Source organism: Lissotriton helveticus, chromosome 8 (assembly GCF_964261635.1).
Source record: "Lissotriton helveticus chromosome 8, aLisHel1.1, whole genome shotgun sequence".
Lineage (NCBI taxonomy): Eukaryota > Metazoa > Chordata > Amphibia > Caudata > Salamandridae > Lissotriton > Lissotriton helveticus.
In genome coordinates this window covers 987,559,113-987,580,316 of record NC_136069.1, presented here as the reverse complement: position 1 = coordinate 987,580,316, position 21,204 = coordinate 987,559,113, and the positions used below count along the sequence as shown (strand labels likewise).

General features: G+C 45.4%; 1 protein-coding gene across 9 annotated transcripts in view; it reads right to left on the bottom strand.

Annotated features, from left to right (window-relative positions):
* The window catches only part of DMD (dystrophin), a 6,826,337-nt gene that overhangs the window by 295,812 nt on the left and 6,509,321 nt on the right, over positions 1-21,204 (bottom strand). For all 9 annotated transcript variants that reach the window (XM_078657819.1, XM_078657824.1, XM_078657821.1 and 6 more), the window contains 2 exons: positions 10,098-10,183; positions 4,181-4,338 (listed from right to left, as the gene is read on the bottom strand). In XM_078657819.1, the coding sequence (XP_078513945.1) occupies positions 4,181-4,338; positions 10,098-10,183 (244 nt within the window). The remainder of the gene's footprint in view (positions 1-4,180; positions 4,339-10,097; positions 10,184-21,204) is intronic.

Genomic DNA, 21,204 nt, shown 5'->3' with positions numbered 1-21,204 from the left:
TCACAGTAGAACAAAGGTGTCCAACACCGCACAACCTGAGCCAGCGACATGCCATATTATAAGGTGGTTCTCAAAGGAAACATTAGTACTCAATGGCACCTACTACATTTTCTTGTACACTCTGAAAGGACTGATAATGGCCAAGCTTGTGCTTCTTTCAGTGTGATGCCAATGGAGTCTGAATATATGGATCATACTGTCCTCCCTGGCAAACTAGAGAACATGTGCAGCATTGGTGGAACTGCAGTATGACGACTCAAGGCTTTACCAGACTCTGCTCACCGGGTGAAGTTGGATTCCTACATACACAAATCTCCCACAGTTTTGAATGGTGTACGCCAAGAGCCTCTGCATCCCCCCCATTCTTCATAGTATACAGGGCTCGAGTCGGGATACCACGAGGGTGGACGGCGTCCCCCCACTTATTTTACCAGGAGCTCGATAACTGGAGCAAATGGAGCCACACATTTACTCTTTGGCCTCTCTGGGGCGAGATCTCACCCAGCGGTGCCAAAGAGTGAATGTGTGGCTCCATTTGCCAAGGGGTGAGCGAGGGGAGGCAATGAGTCTGATGGTGCAAGCCACCTTTCGTGACGTCACTTCATGTTGTGATGTCAGCGTCCCCCCACTTATTTATTTAGGACTTGTGCCCTGATAGTATACATAATTGAATTGGTGCATGTTCTTAAAAGTTACAACATAGGAGAACATGTCTATGTTAATGAAATTCAGCTACCTAGTATAATCACAGATATCCATAAGAGTTGGTGTCAGGTAGTGGACTGATCCCACACATAGCAGAGAACTTGCTGTTGCTGAAAGCTTAATGATAGGAGGTCCTTTTGACTGAGCTGAGAATGCCCAGTGTGCATCCTTCCGACAGGCCTACCATCAATGGTTCCTGGAGTGTTGTGCACAGTCTAAGTGTGGCCTTTGCTGCAGTCCAACTTTTAATCCCACAAATCAATGTACCTAAAGGAGTTTTCTCGATGTCAAAGTTAGACATAATGCTACATCCTCCACAAAGATTTGCACAGCATATGTGTATATTCAGGACGCTAGTGATCCTGCCCCTACCCTGCTTGGTAACTAAAATTAATAATGTGGGGTACATTTTTATAGATTAAAAAAGAACAATTATTTTTTCCCACGTGAACACGGCTAGACCATTGAGATGATCAGCACGCTGCAAAGATGTCACTGAATTACCACTAAAGGCTTTGGAAAAGACGATTTAAAAAAAGAATGAAAACACTACAACGGGACCATGAAGATTAGCAATAAAGAAGGCAATAGGCAATGTCACATGAAAATCCCTTTGTGGGGGGGCTGGAGATCTTAAAGGGAGGGAAAGAGCGTGCATGTGTGAGAGTGTACCTACAGAAAGGCCTCAAACACAGGTGGATGGGAAATTTTAATATTCGAAATCTAATACCGCAATGTTTAGCAAAATACCTAGGGCATCAAACAATGCAGTTTCCCCGAATATTTTATGATTGGAGTTGGCATAGTAAATAACCCGCTCCTTCGTGTTGCTTTTCTTAAAAAGAAATAAGGCCATTACAGAAAAGAACAGAGGAGATAAAAAAGGTTCAAACACCAAATTGTGCCCTTGTCTGAAACGCTCAAGTAGTTTTTCTGTCCTATTTGAGTTCCCAGCAAGGGGGAGAAACACAAATACGGGACTATAATGACATGTTGTTGCTCATGCACGACAAGCAGCAGAGACACCGGAGCCCTAATGAGGTCCAAACATGGGGGAGGAGGGTAAAAATGGCAGTCGATTACACACGTACCTGCACATGCGCACACGACCCCAGGAGAGGCTCTAGAACGTTACCGGAACATCCAGCCCTACCAAGTGCAATGCATAATAGTAAGGTCCTCGCATCCCCCAAAGGACTGCAGATTATTACGTAAATCTGTGGCACCTGACAAGGCTCGCGGAAGCTGCGCCTAAGAGAAAGCTAAGCTGACCACTTAGGTCAGTTGAGCTGCTTACAGGTAACTGACATGCAAAGTATTTTTTAATAACAGTGCAATATATGCAGGCCTGGCAGCCTTTGCCCTCCCTGGCTTGCACTGTTCTCTGGACACTTTGTTAGAGGGCCACTCCTTTGTTGTACAGTGTAGTGTTAACTGTTACTGGTGGGTGGATGAGACTGCAGTGAAAGGCCTTTCTCCTGCTCATATCCTCGTAGGTTAGTCATCCAAGGCCGGACTGGCCGTAGTGGGCACCAGGCATTTCCCATGTGGGCCGGTGGGGTGGAGGCCAGTTTTGCGCCCGTGGGGGCCATTTTGTTACAGTGATGCAGTATCCGCCCCATGTAACAAAAGCGGGAGCGGTGCTTCTTGCTACCACCACCTCCCCTCCCCCTCCCCCAATCCCACCCCCGGTCGAGCAGCAATCTGCCAGGGCTGGTTGCTGTTCCCAGTCCAACCCTGTAGTCACCCTCACTCGGAGCAAGGAAGTCCAAATCCCTATAAAATCTTTGGTCACAAATTTAGGAACTACTTAAGAGTGCACAAGCTAAGGTCAAAGAACAGTACACTTCTGTATACAATGCAATGAAAGACACGTTTTACTTCATTTGTTAGACAAATGATGTTGAGCACCCTTACTGATTTTAGTTAGACTAAAATTATTTTGAGCACTTCTACTGACTTAAACATGAAACAAAGGTCAAAATTAATCACAAGTCCTAGTGTGATATTTAGGGGAAAGGGTGACAAAAATTTAAATCCTTAGAAACTTCTCAAAGAATTTATAATCCAACAGAAGCTGTGGGCACAACAATTTCATGAACCATCACAAATCAGACAGTTCGGGGATAACGGTAGGACGACTAGCTAATGTTTTTGGTTTCCGTGGTAGTCAATCAGCGAAATGTTACCACATCATATCGCAGTTCTCTTCCCTATACTGCGGAAAACATTTTTTTTTTGTTAAAACACCCAGCCCAATCAGAACACGGAGGTTTGTCCATCTCCTGGCATAAAGTCTGACATTTGAACTTAAAGTCCCAATCACGCCATGCCAGAGCGAGTCAGAGCATGGACTAGAGTCAAAGGCGGCTTCAAATTGATCCGGACAAGGAACAATCTGGTTTCCCATCCGTTTAGATCACAGTTGCATGTGAGCCATCTGAGGTTCAAAGCAAGTGGCTCTCCTCTCTTATGAATGAAGTCACAAAATGTGGACAGCACTGCATCTGTTTTAGGGCTATTTTCATACCAATACATTGCACAAAAGCAGTAGTTTTAGAAATATAAGTGGTTACTCACAATAAAGTGTCACTCAAAGTGCCTACCATAAGGGGGTTTGAACGTCACACATAGGGACACTGAAAACATGGAAATGTCACACATAAGCAAACTTGAAACGTGGCAGCCATGCACATCCTAATTTGATGACCCGTATAAAGACAGATCTCAAGGCACAGGACCGACATAAGACATGCATAACTTACTTGTAAAGTACTTTGGGATCTTAATACAAAAATATTGCTAAAACTACTGAGGAGTGACATTACTAACGCAAATGAACAATTGCTGCAACATATATATATATATATTATATATTTGTTAAAACGGCTGGTTTGTAACGATCAGGTCTTCATCCTACAATGTACCATACTTGTTTGCTGAAAACAAACTTTACATGTATTACTTCTTTATCCTGTGAGGAACCAACGTCCCTTTACCGTTTCCATACAATTTAAACCCGTGCTCCGAAAAAAAATCATAGAAATACCACTAAGCCGATAAACTAACTTGCCCTGCCTTTTTAGATATAAATCAATTTTAATAGTCAGCCCCATACACCACTGGGCCGGTGTTATTTATCATGCAACGTTTTTCTACAAACCACCATTGCTAATCATGAAGCAAATAAATCTTTAAAAACCATCTGTCTGAAGGCTTTTAATTTACTAGAGCCCTGTTCTCACTACGTCCCACACTACTTATTAAGCAGAAAAAAAGATGCCTTCAGAGTAAGGCAGGCCAAGGCGGCAGATTAGTGAACTATAATGAGAAATTCTAGTAAACAATTCCAGGCAGGGAAGTAATATCCATTTATTTCCTTACTGCATTAAAAATGCATAGCAACAGAAACGCTAGAGTCAGGTGGAAGAAGAATAAACCAAAAATGGAAGGAAAACAGAATCAATTTGCTTACAAATTGGAAGCAGCTCCGAACGCTGGGCTCAATGTTGCTGCCGCCAAAGGATGCCACCTCTCCCAGCTGCCGGGGGATCTGGATGGAGTCATGCAAGAGAAGGCCCAATCTGCGCTGGTCACAGAACCCACTGGAACTTGCCACTTGTTTAAACAAATCTGTGGAAGAGAAGAGGTGATAGGAGTTACTGCAGCGGCAATATGAAATTAAGCGAAGTCATCTAATCCAAGTGTCTTCAAGCCATAAGATGCAAATCAAAAGACATTGGCACCAATAGGTAGATGCCACCTGTAAACCTCCTGAGAGCCACAGCATTTTAGAGGTTTTGGCAAATTAACAAACAAATACCCTAGTACCCAAACAAATATCTGGTCAAGCAACTTTTTGAAAAATCACTATAAACTGGAACATCTTGAGTTCGTCCTGCCTAAATCCCATGATCGTATTGACAGAGCGCGATTGTGCAATTTGTAGGGGTGTATTATAATCACGTGTAGTTTGCACTTGCATATATTCTTTTGTCGTGTTAACATTTGGCTATTAGAATGTGAAATGTAATAACGTGTAAAGTGAAGGGATGGAGATACTTCATACAACGTGGAGAAATTAACATTGTAATCGCGATCTAAATGGTGAAAATCTTAATCTTCGTTTATAAATGACTAATGAGAATTATTTCACTGAGATGTAATGCACTAATTTGAACGAACACAATATTAATGTTCATGTATACGTGTGATGAATGGAGCTCATATTAACTCTTATGTGAGCCAAATGTGTAGGCCTCATGTGTATTTTTCCTTGGCTCTCATAGTTGAAGCGTCCGTAATGTTCATGTATATGACAAATCTTTTTCTTTCTCACGTTTCTGTTGGAGGTGGAGAAATTAATTTCTGTTAGTTAGAATAACGCTTTTGTTTTAGGAGCCAGGCTTAGGAAGGAAAGGAAACATTTGAACGAGTAGTGCTGATAATGTGAGACAGTGTCCTTTCTCACTGGGGAATGCCTGGTAATCTAGGTCATCGAGCCAGAAGATGGAAGTATCGAAACCAACTGGAAAACTACGTACAAGGAGGTGTCTAGCTGGATGGGATGATTGCATGATGGGAAATGGGATTTTGGTGTTGGAATTAAGGACTGTGCCCTGGGGATTTAGTTAGGAGAGGAGATCTGACCGGAGAGAGATGAAGCATCTTGGAACAAGCTCTGTAGCTTTATGCTACTTGACCCATTCAACGTGAGTGCACTTCTTAGGAAGTCTTCACGCACTGACAACTTTCCCTGAACTTGCCTGGGGAATGTGAAGCAGGGATGTCACGTTAGTGGTAGTGTAGGGACAGACGAATGCTTTTTACTTGCGATCCTCCAATGAGGAATAATCTTTATGTTGGTTCAGTCATTGCCTACGTCCTAATCCTAGTACTTGTCATTTTTTGTATGCGTCACCGTCTCAATGTTGCTCAAAGGTTTGGCTTTCTATTAGTTGTGATGTTTTTCTACACCTTTCTCTTTTTTTTTGTTTAAATATGTTTATTAGTTACAACAAACCGAGTGCATGAGAGGACATTACTTTATAGCACATACAGATGTCAGTTCTGGACAGTTATCAAACAGCAGTTATACATTACAAAGTATCCACACCTTCTGTGTTTCTACACTTGTCCAGTTCGACCGTCGGGGACACCACTATATCTCCCCGATATTTATTCCAGCTCGACCATTTCCGGTCCCATTTCTTGGGGCACCCCCTCGCTACTAAGACCTCCGTTTCCGCCACCCTGCATCTGTCAAACTCTTTTGCCCACATATGAACACTCGGAATAGCTGCTCCACCCCACCCTTTTGCTATTTCTCGCTTAACCAGCATATAGCCGAGCGTAGTAAACTGTTGTTCCACTTCCGTCAGGTCAGTTGCCTCCCTTATATTCAACAAGCCCAGTAGTGGCGTCAGGACAATCTCCTTATGTAAGGCCTTATGCATGCGTTCTGAGGCCCCCTCCCACGACACGTAGCCCGGGCAGCTCCACAGAGTGTGATAAAATGTCGCTTGTTGGTCAAATCCCCTCAGACAAAGATCATCCGAGCTAGAACCTATTTTAACCAGAGTCTGTCCCGTCATATACGAGTGGTGCAGTATCTGAAGTTGGATCAACCTAAATTTTTGCGTGATTTCCGCCTCCCGAGGAGACATCAGGGCCTCATGCCACTGCTCGTCGCTAATCATTCCCAAATCGTCCTGCCACCTCTCTCTGAGTCTCGGGAAAGCATCTGGAAGGTTGTTGCATAGTTTCCTATACGTGAGGAAAATGGCTTTTGAGTTCAGTGGCCCATCCAACAATCTGTCCTCGAGCGGAGAGGAGTCTGGTATGTCTGTGAAAGACGGGAAGGCCGCCTTAATGGCATGGCGAATTTGCAGGTATCTATACGTTTCTCCTTGGGCTAGTTGATATTTTTTCTGGAGTTTCTCAAATGAAAGTATCTCCCCCTTTTTGACCAAGTCTTTTACTACAGAGATACCAATAAGGTCCCACTTGTCGAACCGGGCTGATGACACATCATGCCCAGTTTCTGCGTTTACCAGAGTGGGGCCACCTTAGTAAGAATGCCAGCCCACCCCAGGCAGGAGTTCACTGCTCGCCAGATCTCCTATGTGTTTAGTGTAGGCCCAAAGGATCGCCCCTAGTTTTTCCTGTCATTAACGTACAGGGCCGCCAAATATCCGGAACCGCCAGTTTGGGAGCGGTCGAGTGCATATGCGGGGTCCACTGGAGGGCTATATATCCAGCGATTGACAGTCACTATTTGTATTGCCCAATAGTAGAGTTGTAGGTTAGGGAGTGCCATGCCTCCATCAAACCAACTCTTCGTCAGTTCCTTTAGCGCCACCCTTGAGGCCCTCCCATCCCACAGTAGCGTATGGACCTTACCTTCCACCGTTTTGAAATAAGAATCCGGGACTTTATATGGGCAGTTTTGAAGGATATATAAGAAGCGAGGGAGGGCCAGCAACTTAAAAAGTGCCACCCGGCCAATCTGAGAGAGTGGGAGGGACCGCCAATGTTTCACATCCGCTCAGAGTCGAGCCAGCGGAGAGGCCAAATTAGAGATGTAGAATAGATTTGGGTCTGGCGTAACATAAACCCCTAAGTATTTAAACCCATCTTTCACCACGACCATGAAGCAGTCGGCCAGAAGCCTGGGGACCTGCCCCCACAACATACACAACACGGATTTATGCCAGTTAATTGCATACCCAGAATAATTGCAGAAATTCGTAAAGATATCGAGCACCACCGATATTAATTTATATGGGGAAGACAAGTATAAGAGTATATCATCCGCATATAGAGATATGCGGTCTTCTACATCATCTGCCCACCTCATCCCACGTACCATAACATCTCGGCGTATCCACGCCGCAAGAGGTTCTAACAAAAGGGCAAATATCAACGGGGACAAAGGGCATCCCTGCCTGGTACCCCTCCGCAAGTTAAATGTCCTGGAGGTATAGCCATTTACCCATACCTGACCCATAATATCCATGTAAAGCAGCCAAACCCATGCTATAAATTTGGGACCTAATCCCACCCTCGCCAAAACTTCAAACATATACAGCCTTTCTATGGAATCAAAGGCCATAGAGGCATCAAGAGACAACAATGCGGCATCTTCCTCGATATACTGCCTCCGAGCCATCACATTATGCAAGCGCCTCAGATTGAGGGTTGTGTTCCTCCCAGGCATGAACCCAGACTGGTCTGGGTGGACCAGTGTTGTGATAATCACCCCCAGCCAATTGATGAGAACTTTTGCTAAGACTTTTGCCTCAATGTTGATCAGCGAAATAGGTCGATAGGAACCACATACATCCGCCGGTTTGCCCGGCTTGTGAATCACCACTATCGTGGCCAGCCTCTGATCCACTGGTAACTGCCGCTCTTCCAAACTCTCCTCAAACATGGCCTTCAAATGTGCTATCGTCCGAGATTCAGTGGCTTCGAGGAATTCAACTGTGATACCGTTAGGTCCCATCGCCTTCCCCCGATTTAATCTGCCCTATAGCCTTTCCAAGTTCCTCGTCCGAAAGATCTTCCTCTAGGGATTCTCTGTCTGCCTCTGAGAGGGTCGGAACGGCACTATCCCGGAGGAGCTGATGTGAGTCCTCCGCCGTATAGAGAGTAGATGGGGAATAAACCTGCTCTAAGTGAGAGGCAAATTCCTCTGTTATTTCCCTCGGATGCGTCACAAAACCTCCTCCTGACTTTATCAACCTGTGCACCCATCTCGATCCCTGTTCTCGCCTTTCCAACCAAGCCAGTGTCCTGCCCGCCCTATCCCCCATTTCATACACTCTGTGCTGGGTACGGCGATACTTAGCCAGCATGTGTTCTCTGGTTTTTATACGATATTCATCTTGCTTTAACTTAAGCCTATGAACAGTTTCAGGCGAGGGATTCTGTGCATGATCCCTCTCAAGGTCAAGAAGGTCTGTTTCCGCTTGCACCAAAATTTCGGGTTTTTTGCGATGTATCCAATCTTCAAAGATAGGGCCTGTCCTTTCAAAACCACCTTGTATGCCTCCCATATTGTCTGAGCGGATGTGACCGACCCCACATTTTCCGCAAAGTAATTCTCCGTTTGTGTGCGAAGTTCCTCTCTGATGTCTGGTATGTGTAGCAGCCATTAGTTGAGAATAATAGTAGTGCATGCTTGTCTTTCCCAGTGTGTGTACTCCACCCAGACCGGGGAGTGGTCAGATATACCCCTCGGTAGAACCCGGGAGTTGACAAAGTTCCCTACCGCCGACAGGTGTGTAAGGGAATAGTCTATTTGTGATAGGCTGTGATGCATGTTAGAGAAAAAGGTAAACAGCTTATCTGTGGGCTGAAGCGCCCGACCCAGATCTACAAGTCCCAGCGCCTCCGTGATATCAGCCATTAGGGTAGTGGATTTTGCATTCGGCCTCGGTGGATAGCAGTCAATCGTGTCATCTATTGTCATATTGTATCTACACCCTTATATTGAGGGGTTTGCATGTCCAATTATTCTTGGCTTTGTAATAAACTAACTAAACGTAGAACTAGGAGTCTGTGATTCTTCGGAGTCATGTTTTATTTGGACTTTGAAATCTAATGAAACACGTTATTTCTCCCCTCCACACTTTCGAGCAGTAACCAACCAGGGGTTCCAGAGTATATCCAGACAGGGAACCCGGCACCATCAGTATCCTGAATCTAACGTGATATACATAAGATGGGGTGGTGGCTCGAAACAGTTTCTACTTCAAGTATGGTTCTCAATAAAAGAGTTTGCCAGCTGTTAAGACTAGCCTGAAGCTGGTAGTGCATGGTGTTCTCAAGTGTGGCACTATGTCTACGTTATTTATAGACGAATGGACTAACTGCTAATTGGTAATTTTGCGAACATCAAGGGACTCGCACATGGCACTCATTTTCAGGAATGCATGCTTTGTCTCCTTGTACGCCTCACTAGTGGACTTTTAGCTGGAGGGAGTGAGCCTCTGAAACAGATTCATTGATGTATAGCTCCGCTACCTGCCTGCTAAGGCCCGCATTCAAGACCTTCATTCTGCTTGCCTTTGACTGCAAGAGTGAAAGTGGAAGTAGCATTGACCAGAGACCATGAAACTTTAAAGTTCCACCTGCAAAAATAATCCACACTGCAACATCAAGCACATGACCAAACTTTACCACCCAAGCATAAGTATAGACAACTCAAGAAATGAAGTGCTGTTTAATCCTTGCACATGCTACCAATCAACATAACATTCAGCAGAGTGCACAACACATTACATTGCATGCCTTTTTCTATTTCCAGATATTTCTTCACTGATTCTACCACCTCATCATTCAAAAGCAAGGGGGCACATGGAGAGGAAATAAGAGAAATGACTTACATCTATATTTATCTTCTAAATGTGCTTTACACAGAGAAACGACGCCGGTCTTGAAGGACAGGACCCGGATCCTTCCTGTGCGACCCCTAAGGACATGAACCAAAGAAAAGACACATCAATGACAGAGTTTACTCATCTGCTTTAGACATGATTTGTGTCATAATTTTTTATGGAGTTCAAAGATAGGCAATTTCATAGGTTACAAAACAATATAATAAAAATAAATCAGTATGTGACAAATTATATACACCTGTAATATATTAAGGAAGAGGGAAAAAGCTATATATAGGGAGGGAAAAAAGAAAATTCGAATTTCAGGAATCGCAAAGAAAGGGGGTCCACACCTGCTGGAATATTTGTTCTTGGTCTTGTATCCTATAAATGACCTTTTCATAGACATGATTTGCTTGGGAGTTTGTTTTTTCTTTTAATTGGCGTTCTCCATTGCTACTGGCTCCTCCCTAAGGTATTATTATCTTTACTTGCATGATACAATTTCACATTCAAAATAAGCAGGACTATTAAAAATCCATTCAATGAAGCTGCCTCTCAAAGTGCAGCCCAGGGAGAACCATAAACCCGCCCTGACAAGGTGGATCTATTACACTTTGCTTCCAAGAAACTGGCTTGTGTGCAGCATGATGATGCATTGGTTTGAAGAGCTTGCTTATGTCTTGAGAAGAGTGGTCAATTTTTTCAAAATTATTTTTAGGCGTATCATATATGGTAGGTGGTGTGTGGTAGTGGAACATATAGAATAGCTCTTGCTGCAGAAAAAGAAAAGCTACTCATTTAGCATTTCGTTTTAAACTTGCAGGGGGTATCCAGTGAACGATGTCATTAAAGTGCTCAAAACCTGAGACGGCTTTATCAAAGGACCAATCTAGAATGCTTATTTTGGTTTATTGTTCATGACTTTTCTCTTCACTGAATGGCCCCTTTAATTGTAATATCATGATCTTCATTATATAAAAACACCTGGGTGGACGCTGTTGTGATTACTCTGGGTGGTAATTCCCTAGGTGGCGAGTAGATACAGGCATGTCTCAGGTCTTGGGAGCCTTAACCCTTCTCTCCCAGAATAATGATAAAAAGTAGACCCAGCAAGATGCTGGTCCACTCTTCGCTGGTGTTTTCAATGCGTCTTCCAGATCCCAAACTGAATCTTGTGTATAATGCTTAGGATACACATTTGGGGAAAATAAATATTGTTTGCAAACTGGTCGAAATGCAGTTTGTTGGAAAAGGTGCTTTAACTTTCCATCACTTCCTGCTTCAGATGTAGCCCATACATCACTCCCTGTGAATGGTGTTTATGTCTTCTTGTGGGTTTTGAGTCTCTCTGGACTTCTCTCCCCAGGGTCACCTACTTTTTGCTCTCTGCCGTTTAGTGCAGCATGTGCCCCTTCCAATATCGCCCCCACCACTGTTTTTTGTTGTCTCTCTTTGGGCGCTACTGTGGTCATCTCTGGGCTCAGGGTACCTTGCTCATTATCTGTTGCTGAATCAGGGTGTCTGCAGACCTCAGGCAGAGTCTCCTGGTGGTGAGCTGTCTTTCTGTTTCAGTCAAATGTATATTTCTGCATTTCTCTCACTTTTGGTGAGTTAGGCTGTCTGTATTATCTTTCCCGCTCTGGGTTTTTTTCTAGGGTGAAGTTGGCTTCAGATTAATACAGTTCAACAAATTGCATAGGGTTGATTATATAAGAGAACTGATAATGAAAATATGATAGGCTCAAACCAATAAATACCTCAGAGGATGCGGTTTGGTGGGCACGATTTTGCACTCTGTGAGAAACGGGGTTATAGTTGCAGTACCCCAACCCCACACACACTTTTTGCCTGATTTTTGATGCAACTTTGACTGAGGTGTACTGGGTCCCTGCCAACCAGGCTCCCAGCACTAGTGTTATTGCCCTAAAAGTGTACCACAGCAACCCCTATACGTCCCTAGGAAATGGTACCCCTTGTACCTAGGGAGAACTGAAGATGGTCCACTAGGGCTGCAGCACAAATTGGCACCCCTCATCAAGACCATGCAAACTGCCATTGCAGGCTGCATGTCTGGGTGCAGAGAAAACTGAAGATTCAAAATGGCACAAAGTCCTCTGTGCCATGCCCACAGACACTGCATAAGGTATAGGTAAGTCACCCCCTACTGTAGACCTTGCACCCCTACGGTAGGCTGCATTATAGCCCATGTGTGGACATATCTACATGAGCAGATATGACCCTATAATTTCTAAGTCCAATCTTTGATATTATAAATACACAGGGAAGCCATGGAGAGCACATGGACTGGATACCCGGCATCACAAGTTACCTAGCTCTATGATGACTTCACTGTACCCTCCAATGTTTGGTACCAAACAGCTGGTCTTAATACATCTTCACTGATACCAGTGTTGGCTTTATTAATAAATGCACATTGGAGAACCTTTAGAGGGTCCCCTGAAAACCTACCAAGCACTGGTGTGGTCCCTGACTAGCCTTAGCCAGCCTGCAACACCACACATGGTTCTGACCTCATGGGATAAGAGCCAGCACTCGCAGAGGCCAGGAACAAAGCCTCCCACCTCCTGCAGGCAAGGATGGCCTTCCAGGGTGGGAAGCTTCAAAGGAAATGTCGCCTTTGAAATGCAAATCAAGAAGGAATGTCCCCACGAAGAATGGACAATATAAAAGTGTCCAACTTCAATGTGTATTTCCTAGAAAAAACCTATTATTTAACGGACAGCACGCCACCAATTGGGCGGGAAAGGCAAAGGTACAAGGTTTGGCGTTATACTTCTCCAATTCGCATTCGAGCTACAAGGTGTTATCACCGACACTAATATTTGAAGGAGACCAAAGTACAAACATTCAATCATAAAATACAATGAATAAAAGAAGATAGATGATTCCCACACTATGCGTTTTATAAAACTCTGTTACAATTTATTTTGATACAAAAACAATTTTACATCATCACAATATTTAAAAACATGTCATACAATTTTTAAAAAATTTCATGTTACATTAAAAACACAAAAGAATCAAAAAAGTCGACGCGGCGTTTCGGTATTCTGGTAGTAGACCTTCTTCAGGACTGATTCTTATTCCAGTAGGATTTCTTATGACTACTGGGCACTGCTTTATGCTTTGCAAAAGGAATCCTGAAGGCTTCGGAATAATAGACCTGCCCCCGGTTTCTCTACACACTTCTTAATTTGTGGTGTCACTTATTTAAAGACGAAATATTCGCAACCCTTTGAGTTGTCGTTTATATTATTCCATCTTCTGCTGAGCAAGTATCTCTCTGCTCTGTCTTAGGTTATACATGTTTCAGGGTATTTGACCACCAGGAGGAGCCACCGTTCTATTGGTCGTGGTTGCCGTATTATTGGCTATTCGATTTGGGAGACGGCTATCTCTTCATTAAGCCCCATTAATTCACGGTCGGTCCGTTTTCAATTTGGTCCGTTCCGCGATCATTAAGTCGGCCTCCCCGCTCCTCGGTTCCTGGCAGCCCGTCCTTGCTCCTTACGTCCGGGATCTTCCGAAACGAGAAAAGTGAAATGCAACCTAGGCATCTCCAGATAGTGGAGGATGCCGTCCTCTGTCTTTCCTGCTCAACATTTGGCGCTTGGACAGGAAGAAAAATTGTTAAATTAGGAGTTGGGTCCCCATTCAGCCAGCACCACCTAAGGTGGGGCAGGTGATGTGGAGCCCACTTTAAATTTCCCTCCCTCTTGGTTTGAGGGGGAATTAGCCAATTTGGATCAGGGTAGTACCCCTTTCCCACAGAAAGTGGTCACTTAGAGGGTGTAGACACCCTGAAGGCAGGTAGCCCATTGGATACTACCTGTCATCTTCCCTTTACCAGCCCTATATTTAGTATTTAGGTGGCAATCCTGTACTGAGATTTGATAGACACAAAGAAGAAAAGGACAAAGAAGAGCTGTTGACCCAAAAACTGAAGCCCTGCTGAGGAAAACTGGCACCAAACCCTGCCTGCTGCCTTAAGGACTCAACAATTGTGGTGTGTTGTCTCATCCCACAACTATGAGGCCTCCAAGAACCCTGGAGCTATTCTACCCTTCTATAAATCACCAAAGAACTCCCTTGGAGTGGAGGTTCTGTTCCCCTGCAGCTGCAGACAATGAACCACAGAATCCAGTTTTACCAACTTGCTGCTGTCCGGTGACTCCAACGCAGCATTCAAACCAAAAGTGGTACATCAGCCCAGGAGGTTCAAATCAGTCTCCCCTCTAAGTGTGGAGACACCAGGATCTACCAGAGCTGTGTCGCTCCAATACCCAGGGTACCAGACCCTTCCAATCCGGATTCCAACTGCCCCGGAAGCAAGCACCCATCATGGGACGTCGAGACCCCTGAGACCCACTTCGTGAGTAGATCAGCCGTCCAGGAATCTACTCTTTAAGCTTCCTGCTCCTGACGGCGATGACATCTTGACGCACGCCGCCCGGCTGACCTATATGCTCTCTACCCAGCCCGCTTGGTCTAGGCACTGATGAATCAGCTGTACTCCCATGTCCTGAGGCCCTTGCCACCTGCTTCCTCAGGTGGGACCCCTCAGACTTACCTTTAAGTCCACTTGTGCAGTGTGCTTTCAAGTGGGCCCCTACTTCATTGCGCACCAGATACCAACGGCCTGAGAACCCTACTCCCGGCCAAAACCTGGAAGCTCCCGAGAACTGCTGGTGGAACATTGGGCCTGGGTCTGAATGTTTGAGTGTCTGCTTGTAGTTTTCACTGTCAATTTGTGTGAGGCTGTCGCTGGGGTACTACTTCCTGCTGGTACGTGGTGCTTCTTAGTGGTAGTCTGTCATATCTATTAGTTAATTTATCTCTAGAATTATTTATATGTGAACCAGTCTCTACATCCCTTTGTGAAGCTGTTTCTCAGTCTACCGTGAATTTGAGTATTTCTCTCCTTGACTGCCACGGCTATCTCCATTGAGCTGAATCTTGGTTTCTCTTTGGTTTTCTCTTTGGCTTGCACTGCTTCACTTACAAGGCCTACACTGTCCAGACTCACACAGAGGCAGATAGACCTGGTGCTCTATTGGCCTGGCTCACCCAACTAGAGAATTTTCAATGCTCAATCGCCTCCATCAAGATCGCTCCAGATACTATGCTCCTGACTCAACACAAAATACAGAAGGCCTTCTCAAACTAGTACCAGACCCTCTACTCTTCCCCGGATTGCGCCCCCCTCCTAAGGATATAGCACATTATCCAAGCAACACTTAACTATCATTAATTTCCCAGGAGCAAAGAGTGTGTCTTGAAGAACCCATTAGCACTGGCATTCCCTAACCTTAGGCGAAACCTCTCGCCCTTGGCAAAACTCCTGGCCCAGACAGGATCCTCTTGAGTTCTAACACTCTTACCCTGACCTCTTTGTCCTCAAACTAGAAAAGCTGTATGAAACAGCAGCCAATGAAAGATCCTTGCCCCCAAAGATGCAAAAAAATGTATTGGTCTCATACAGAAACAGGCTAGGAGCTCACTGAGCTGGGGGTCCTACCGCTCGCTGGAGATTCTCAACGCAGACTACAAGATCTTGAACAGTCTTAGTCGACAGATTGCTCCCTTTTGTCCCCCAACTCCTTCACCCTATCAGAAAGGCTTTTGGCCGGTGAGGAACACCTCCCTAAATATCTGGCAACAATACCATATCATGGAGTTTACACCTCTGCCCTTCACCAGATCGGTGTGTTTGGTGCTCGATTTGAAGAAAGCATTTGATTCCCTTGGGTGGAGCTACCTCTTCAAGCTTCTCTGACAACTGGGGTTGGGCAGGCACATCCGTAAATTGATTCAACTCTTTCACATGCGCCCATGAGCCCAGATTTGTGTGAGACATTACACCTTTGACCCTATAGCCGTTTGCTAGGGAACGAGGCAGCGATGCCCCTTTACCAATTACTTTTTGCTCTTGCCATGGAGCCACTGTCTGCACAGCGGTGGGGAGACATGGGACAGAACTCATGCTGTCTCCCTTTATGTTGACAAAATGCTCTATTCCTAATGAATGTAACCAAGGACCTCTATGAGGTGCCGACAGCCCTCAAGAAATTTCACGTTGTGTCTAGTGTACACGTCAATTGGTCAAAGTCTTGCCTATTTCCACTCTCCTCTCCGTCTTTGGAAACAATAGACATGGGTCATGGCGCACTCCACTGGCAAACAGCTTTACTTCTGCTACCTAGCCATTTGCATCTATCATAATGATCATGACTTGCTAGACTGCAATTTAATGCAAACTGTTTCAGCTCTTATAGGCCAGCTTTCGTTTTGGAGGAAGTTGTTGCTTTACGTGATGGGCAGGATTGCTCCTTCCAAGATAGCAATGTTCCCCCGCTTACTTTATTTCTTTATACCAATCTGCCACTATATTGGGCCACTACGTTCTTTAGATCCCTTAGACACTCCTCTGGGTGACCAGATCTGGCATGATGGCAGGCACAGGGAGACAATGGATAAACTTCGAAGATCTACAGTTGCGGGCCAACTGGAAGCACCTAACTTTGAGTATTACGTTCTTGCCTCCCAGCTCACGTCTTTGGCATTGGGCCTTGGATGTCTGCTTGGATGACAGTGCAAGAGCAGTTACCCTTGTCCAGAGTGCTCCAGTACTTCTTTCCGGTGGGCTGCTCCACTTGCCCGTCCCCAAGGCAGATATGGGTCACCCTCAAGTGTTTCTGCCGAACACTAGGGCTAAGGGCATGGATGCTCATGAATGCACCAGCAGTTTCTCTCTCAAGCATACATTACTCAGTTGGCAGAGACTCTCGCTGGTCTAATCCACTGACGCACCCATGGGATAGAGAGCCTAGGGGACCCCCTTCAGGAAAGACACGTGAAACTTTGAGGAGCTTGTTGAGCAATAGGAGGTTTGACAGGGCCAGTTCTTGACCTATAATGCACTGACCCATATCTTGCGGCATGACTGGTGCCTTTCAGGCGACGAACCTCTGCCACATGAGGTACTACAATTGATATACATCATGGGCACCACCTAATTAAGAAGATAACAAAAGCACTTCCTGCACATATGTAGTTAACACTGGAGGCTCTGTGCAATAAATGGGAAGCAAAACGTGGTTGAGAATTCAATGATGTTAAATGGGATCACGCACTAGCTCTCCCCGCTCCTTTGTCTAGAAATGCTAGATATAAACGTATTAGGTTTTATGTCTTGCACAGACCGTACCTAATCCCATCAAACATTAACTGCATCTCCCCGGGGCAGGATGCCTCCTGGTCTAGATGCAGGTGTGCAACTGAATACCTGTGACACATGCTCTGGAAATTCCCTGCACTGACTCATTTCTGGATGACAGTAACAGTGCAGCTGTCTGAAGTGTTTGGCTTCAACAACTTGCACAGCTAGGAGGTGTGCGCACTCTGGTTATTCAATCGTCCCAAACAATAGCCTCGCTATCTGGACTTAGCCCTGCTATTGGCCATACACTGTATTATTAGCTGCTGGAAAACCAGCAAACCCCCCCAGCAGCAGTTGGATGGGGCAGCTTGGCACTATTGTGGGCTGAAGCTGAAAGTAAGGCTCTCGGGCATGAGGAAGCTACCGGGCTCCAAAGTTGCTTGTGATCCCTGAATTAGGATGGACTAGTCACCAGGTTCGAGACCCTCCACAAGGACGACAACAACGTACCCCCGTAGAGCATGCTCCACAGAATCTAATGGAAGCTGAAACATCTTATATTCAACACCTGTAACCTGCACTAGACCATGTTTCGACCCTTACCTGCACAAAGGCCCTTGAGCAGCTGGCATCTGCCTGCTGACAAGGTGTCTCTTTTCGGACCATTCCCTACATGTAGGCGGCCAGCAGCAGTATTGCTCTCCCAGCAAACACGCTATTAAAATGTACGCCCAAGAACACTAGTGTTCGCCAGGTGATCTCATGTACTCTATGCCTAGTTAAGGTCAGTTTCCTGTTTGGCATCACTCATCAATTCCCCCATATTCCACGTTGTTTTCTGGTTCCTTAATGTTTTTCTTCACTACTCTCAATTATATCATTAAGGATGTGACACAGTGCTGAAATTGGCTTTCGCACAGTAGAGAGCATAAACAGTTCCTGTTGCAGAACCTGTACTTCATATTGACTGGATGTATTACAAATGGTTGTGAATACTAATGTACAAGAACACAAATTAGGAAAAAGATTAAGAAACAAGCATTTGCAATGCAATAGGTCTCGCATTTGTAAAACTTAGAGCTATTGGCGTTATAAATTACAATGTTTTCTGCTTATGTTTTTTTTTTCAGTGGAGTTATTATTTAAAGAAAAAAGTGCACGTCGTCCTGTGGTGTTCATGTAGGGAGACGGTACATTAAATATGGAACCACTGCAGCAGGTTTGAAATATTCCACAGAGGTTCCTGAGCTTTGATCAAGTCCTCAAACACTGTGAATTAAAGACATTTAAATTATGACTACTAGTCACACACTTCCCTTGTCCAAGCACGTATGCAATTTAGAGTATCTGCAGTTTTGTAAACTATAGGGAAAACTGGTGATCTTAAATAAATAAAGTCGCTTCGCCTTGCAGCCTTGGGAGGTGGGAGGGGTCTGAAAGCGCAGGTGATGTTAAATTAATAAAGGTGCTTTGATGTGCTGTGTTGAGAGACGGGAAGGGTGTGAAAGTGCTGGTTATGGTACATCAATAAAGGCACTTCGCCATGCTGTCGAGAGGCAGGAAGGGTCTGAAAGCGCTATGTTATTAAATAAATAAAGGCGCATCGCCGTACTGTGTTGGGAGGCGGGAAGAGTCTGAAAACGCTGGTGATATTAATTAACTAAAGGGGCTTTAATTTGCTGTTTTGGGAGGTGGGAGGGGTCTGAAATCAACAGTGCTGTTAAATAAATAAATAAAGGTGCTTTGACATGCTATGTTTGGAGGCGGGAGGGGTCTGAAAGCGCTGGTGATATTAATTAGCATGCGTTTGAAAAGCAGGAGGCAGATAAAACAAGTCCCCGCCGGGCCGCCGCGCTGCCTGCGACGACCCGGAAGCGGTTGGGCAGCCGGCCAATTCCATCGCGGCCCCAACCGGAAGTCCCGCCCCATCGCGGAGAGAGAGAGAGAGAGCTGCCCGAGGAGCCACGAAGGCTTCGCATTGAGTCCCGGTCCCGAGATGGGGGACCGGGTGAAGAGCGGCCGGGCGCATGGGGAAGGCGGGGCTCTCATGTGGTGTGAGAGCCCCGCAAAGCGCTACTGCCGCCCGAGAGGCAGAACCGCCGCCGAGCACCGCCAGAACAGGTGAGTGTGTTGAGTGAGAGGAGGGGTGAGTGGGGGTGGGGTGTACGCGCGTGTGTCTGTTTGAGTGTGTTTGTGCGTGCGTCTGTCTGTCTGTCTGTCTGTGTGCGCGTGTGTGTGTCTGTTTAAGGGGGGGTGCGTGTGTGTATATGCAGTGTGTGTATGGCTTTCTTTGTGCGCATGCGTGAGTGACGACGTGCGCGCTCACGTGGTACAATCTCGGAAAGAAAAAGCGCGTGGCACTTTGCTGTCCTCATTCCCCCAGAAGTAACAACATAAGTCGTCTCGCCCTAGACAGCAAAGCTTCGCTTTGCTTTCGTCTAGGCGAGACCTAAAAAGGATGGACTAGCTGTGCTAGTTCATTGTGTTTTTTTTAAGTATATACAACTTTGAAACTCTTTGCTGGTCTCAAAAAAAGGCAGACAGTGCCACCAAGTGGAGGCCTATCATAATTTAGTGCTGGTGCTAAGCATCAGCAAACACTGGGACAAATTAAGTACGGACTTCTTTACATTTCAACAAGTACATTTCAAATGGTTAGATACTAAAGCTCCGATAAAGCCTTTCTTTTATTTTCACAGCTTTACAAAAAAAGTACTTCCAGCTGAACGACTGGACTATGAGCTTTTGCGCAAAAGGAATTTTCAAAGATCAAATGACTGTTCCTGAAGTGTTAACCAGCATTTCTATGTCTCCATAGTGCTTTCGGAGCTTAGGCACCATTTCTTAAAGTTCTGATATTTTCACGGATCAATTGAGTTTTAATAGAGAGGTTTTGTTTGTCCAGTATTTGCTGATGGCTGCATGACTGGAACTTTGATATGGAACGGCTATGTGGATCAGCATGAAGAAAGAAGCAAAGGAAAATCTCCAACAGTTCTCAATATAAAAACCACAGGGGAAGATAACAGATCATCTGATCCGCTCAAGCATAATCAATGTATCGCACACCCAGGCCATTTAGTAACAAACAAAAATGACTTAATTGTATCTAATACAGCCAGGAGGAATGACTCATCTTTAATCTCACCTGATGCTATTAAATTCACTCGAAATGCTTTTACTCAAGCCCTTTCTTAGGATGGACCAGATTTTTTCAAATCATTGTGAGGTCACCAAGAGAGCAATATCACTATACACAGAGACCACAGTCTTAGGCTGCAAGAGGTAATTCCTGCCTTAACCCCTTGGTAATTACGCCGCGGTACTAGGAAGGGGGGCCGTGCGGCGCCACCATGCTCGTGACGAAACCACTCCGTGACGAAACCACTCCGTCACGAGCCGCAGTGGCGCTGTGCTTGTGACGGAATGGTTCCGTCACGGCCCCGCCCACTCAATAGAACGCACCGCGCAGGCGCGGCGGCCGGGCCGTGACGGAACCATTCTGTCACCAGCACAGCCCCACCGTGGCTCGTGACAGAATGGTTCCGTCACGAGCGCGCAAGGGGTTAAGAGTGTTCTTAACCCCTTGTTCTCCACATAATCTGACTAAGAATTGAGCCCACTTCATGTTCGCCGGTCTCCCTCCTTCACATTTTTATGCAAGGGAGGCAGGAGAGCGCAAATATTTCGGCGAGGGAACAGAGTGCTGTCACCAGCAGGAGGATTGAGAGAGATTTTTTTTTTTTTTTAGGGCTGCAGGTGTTTAGGCACACCAACCAGATGGGAACGGGATATTGGTCTTCGCTGGATAACTGGGATGAGGACATCTATGGGTGAAGTCACCCCTTTAAATTCAACCCAATGTAATGGGTAACATATATCCATGCCTGTGGGGTGTTTCATTCTTTAGTATTCCAGTTTAATGTTCCAGTT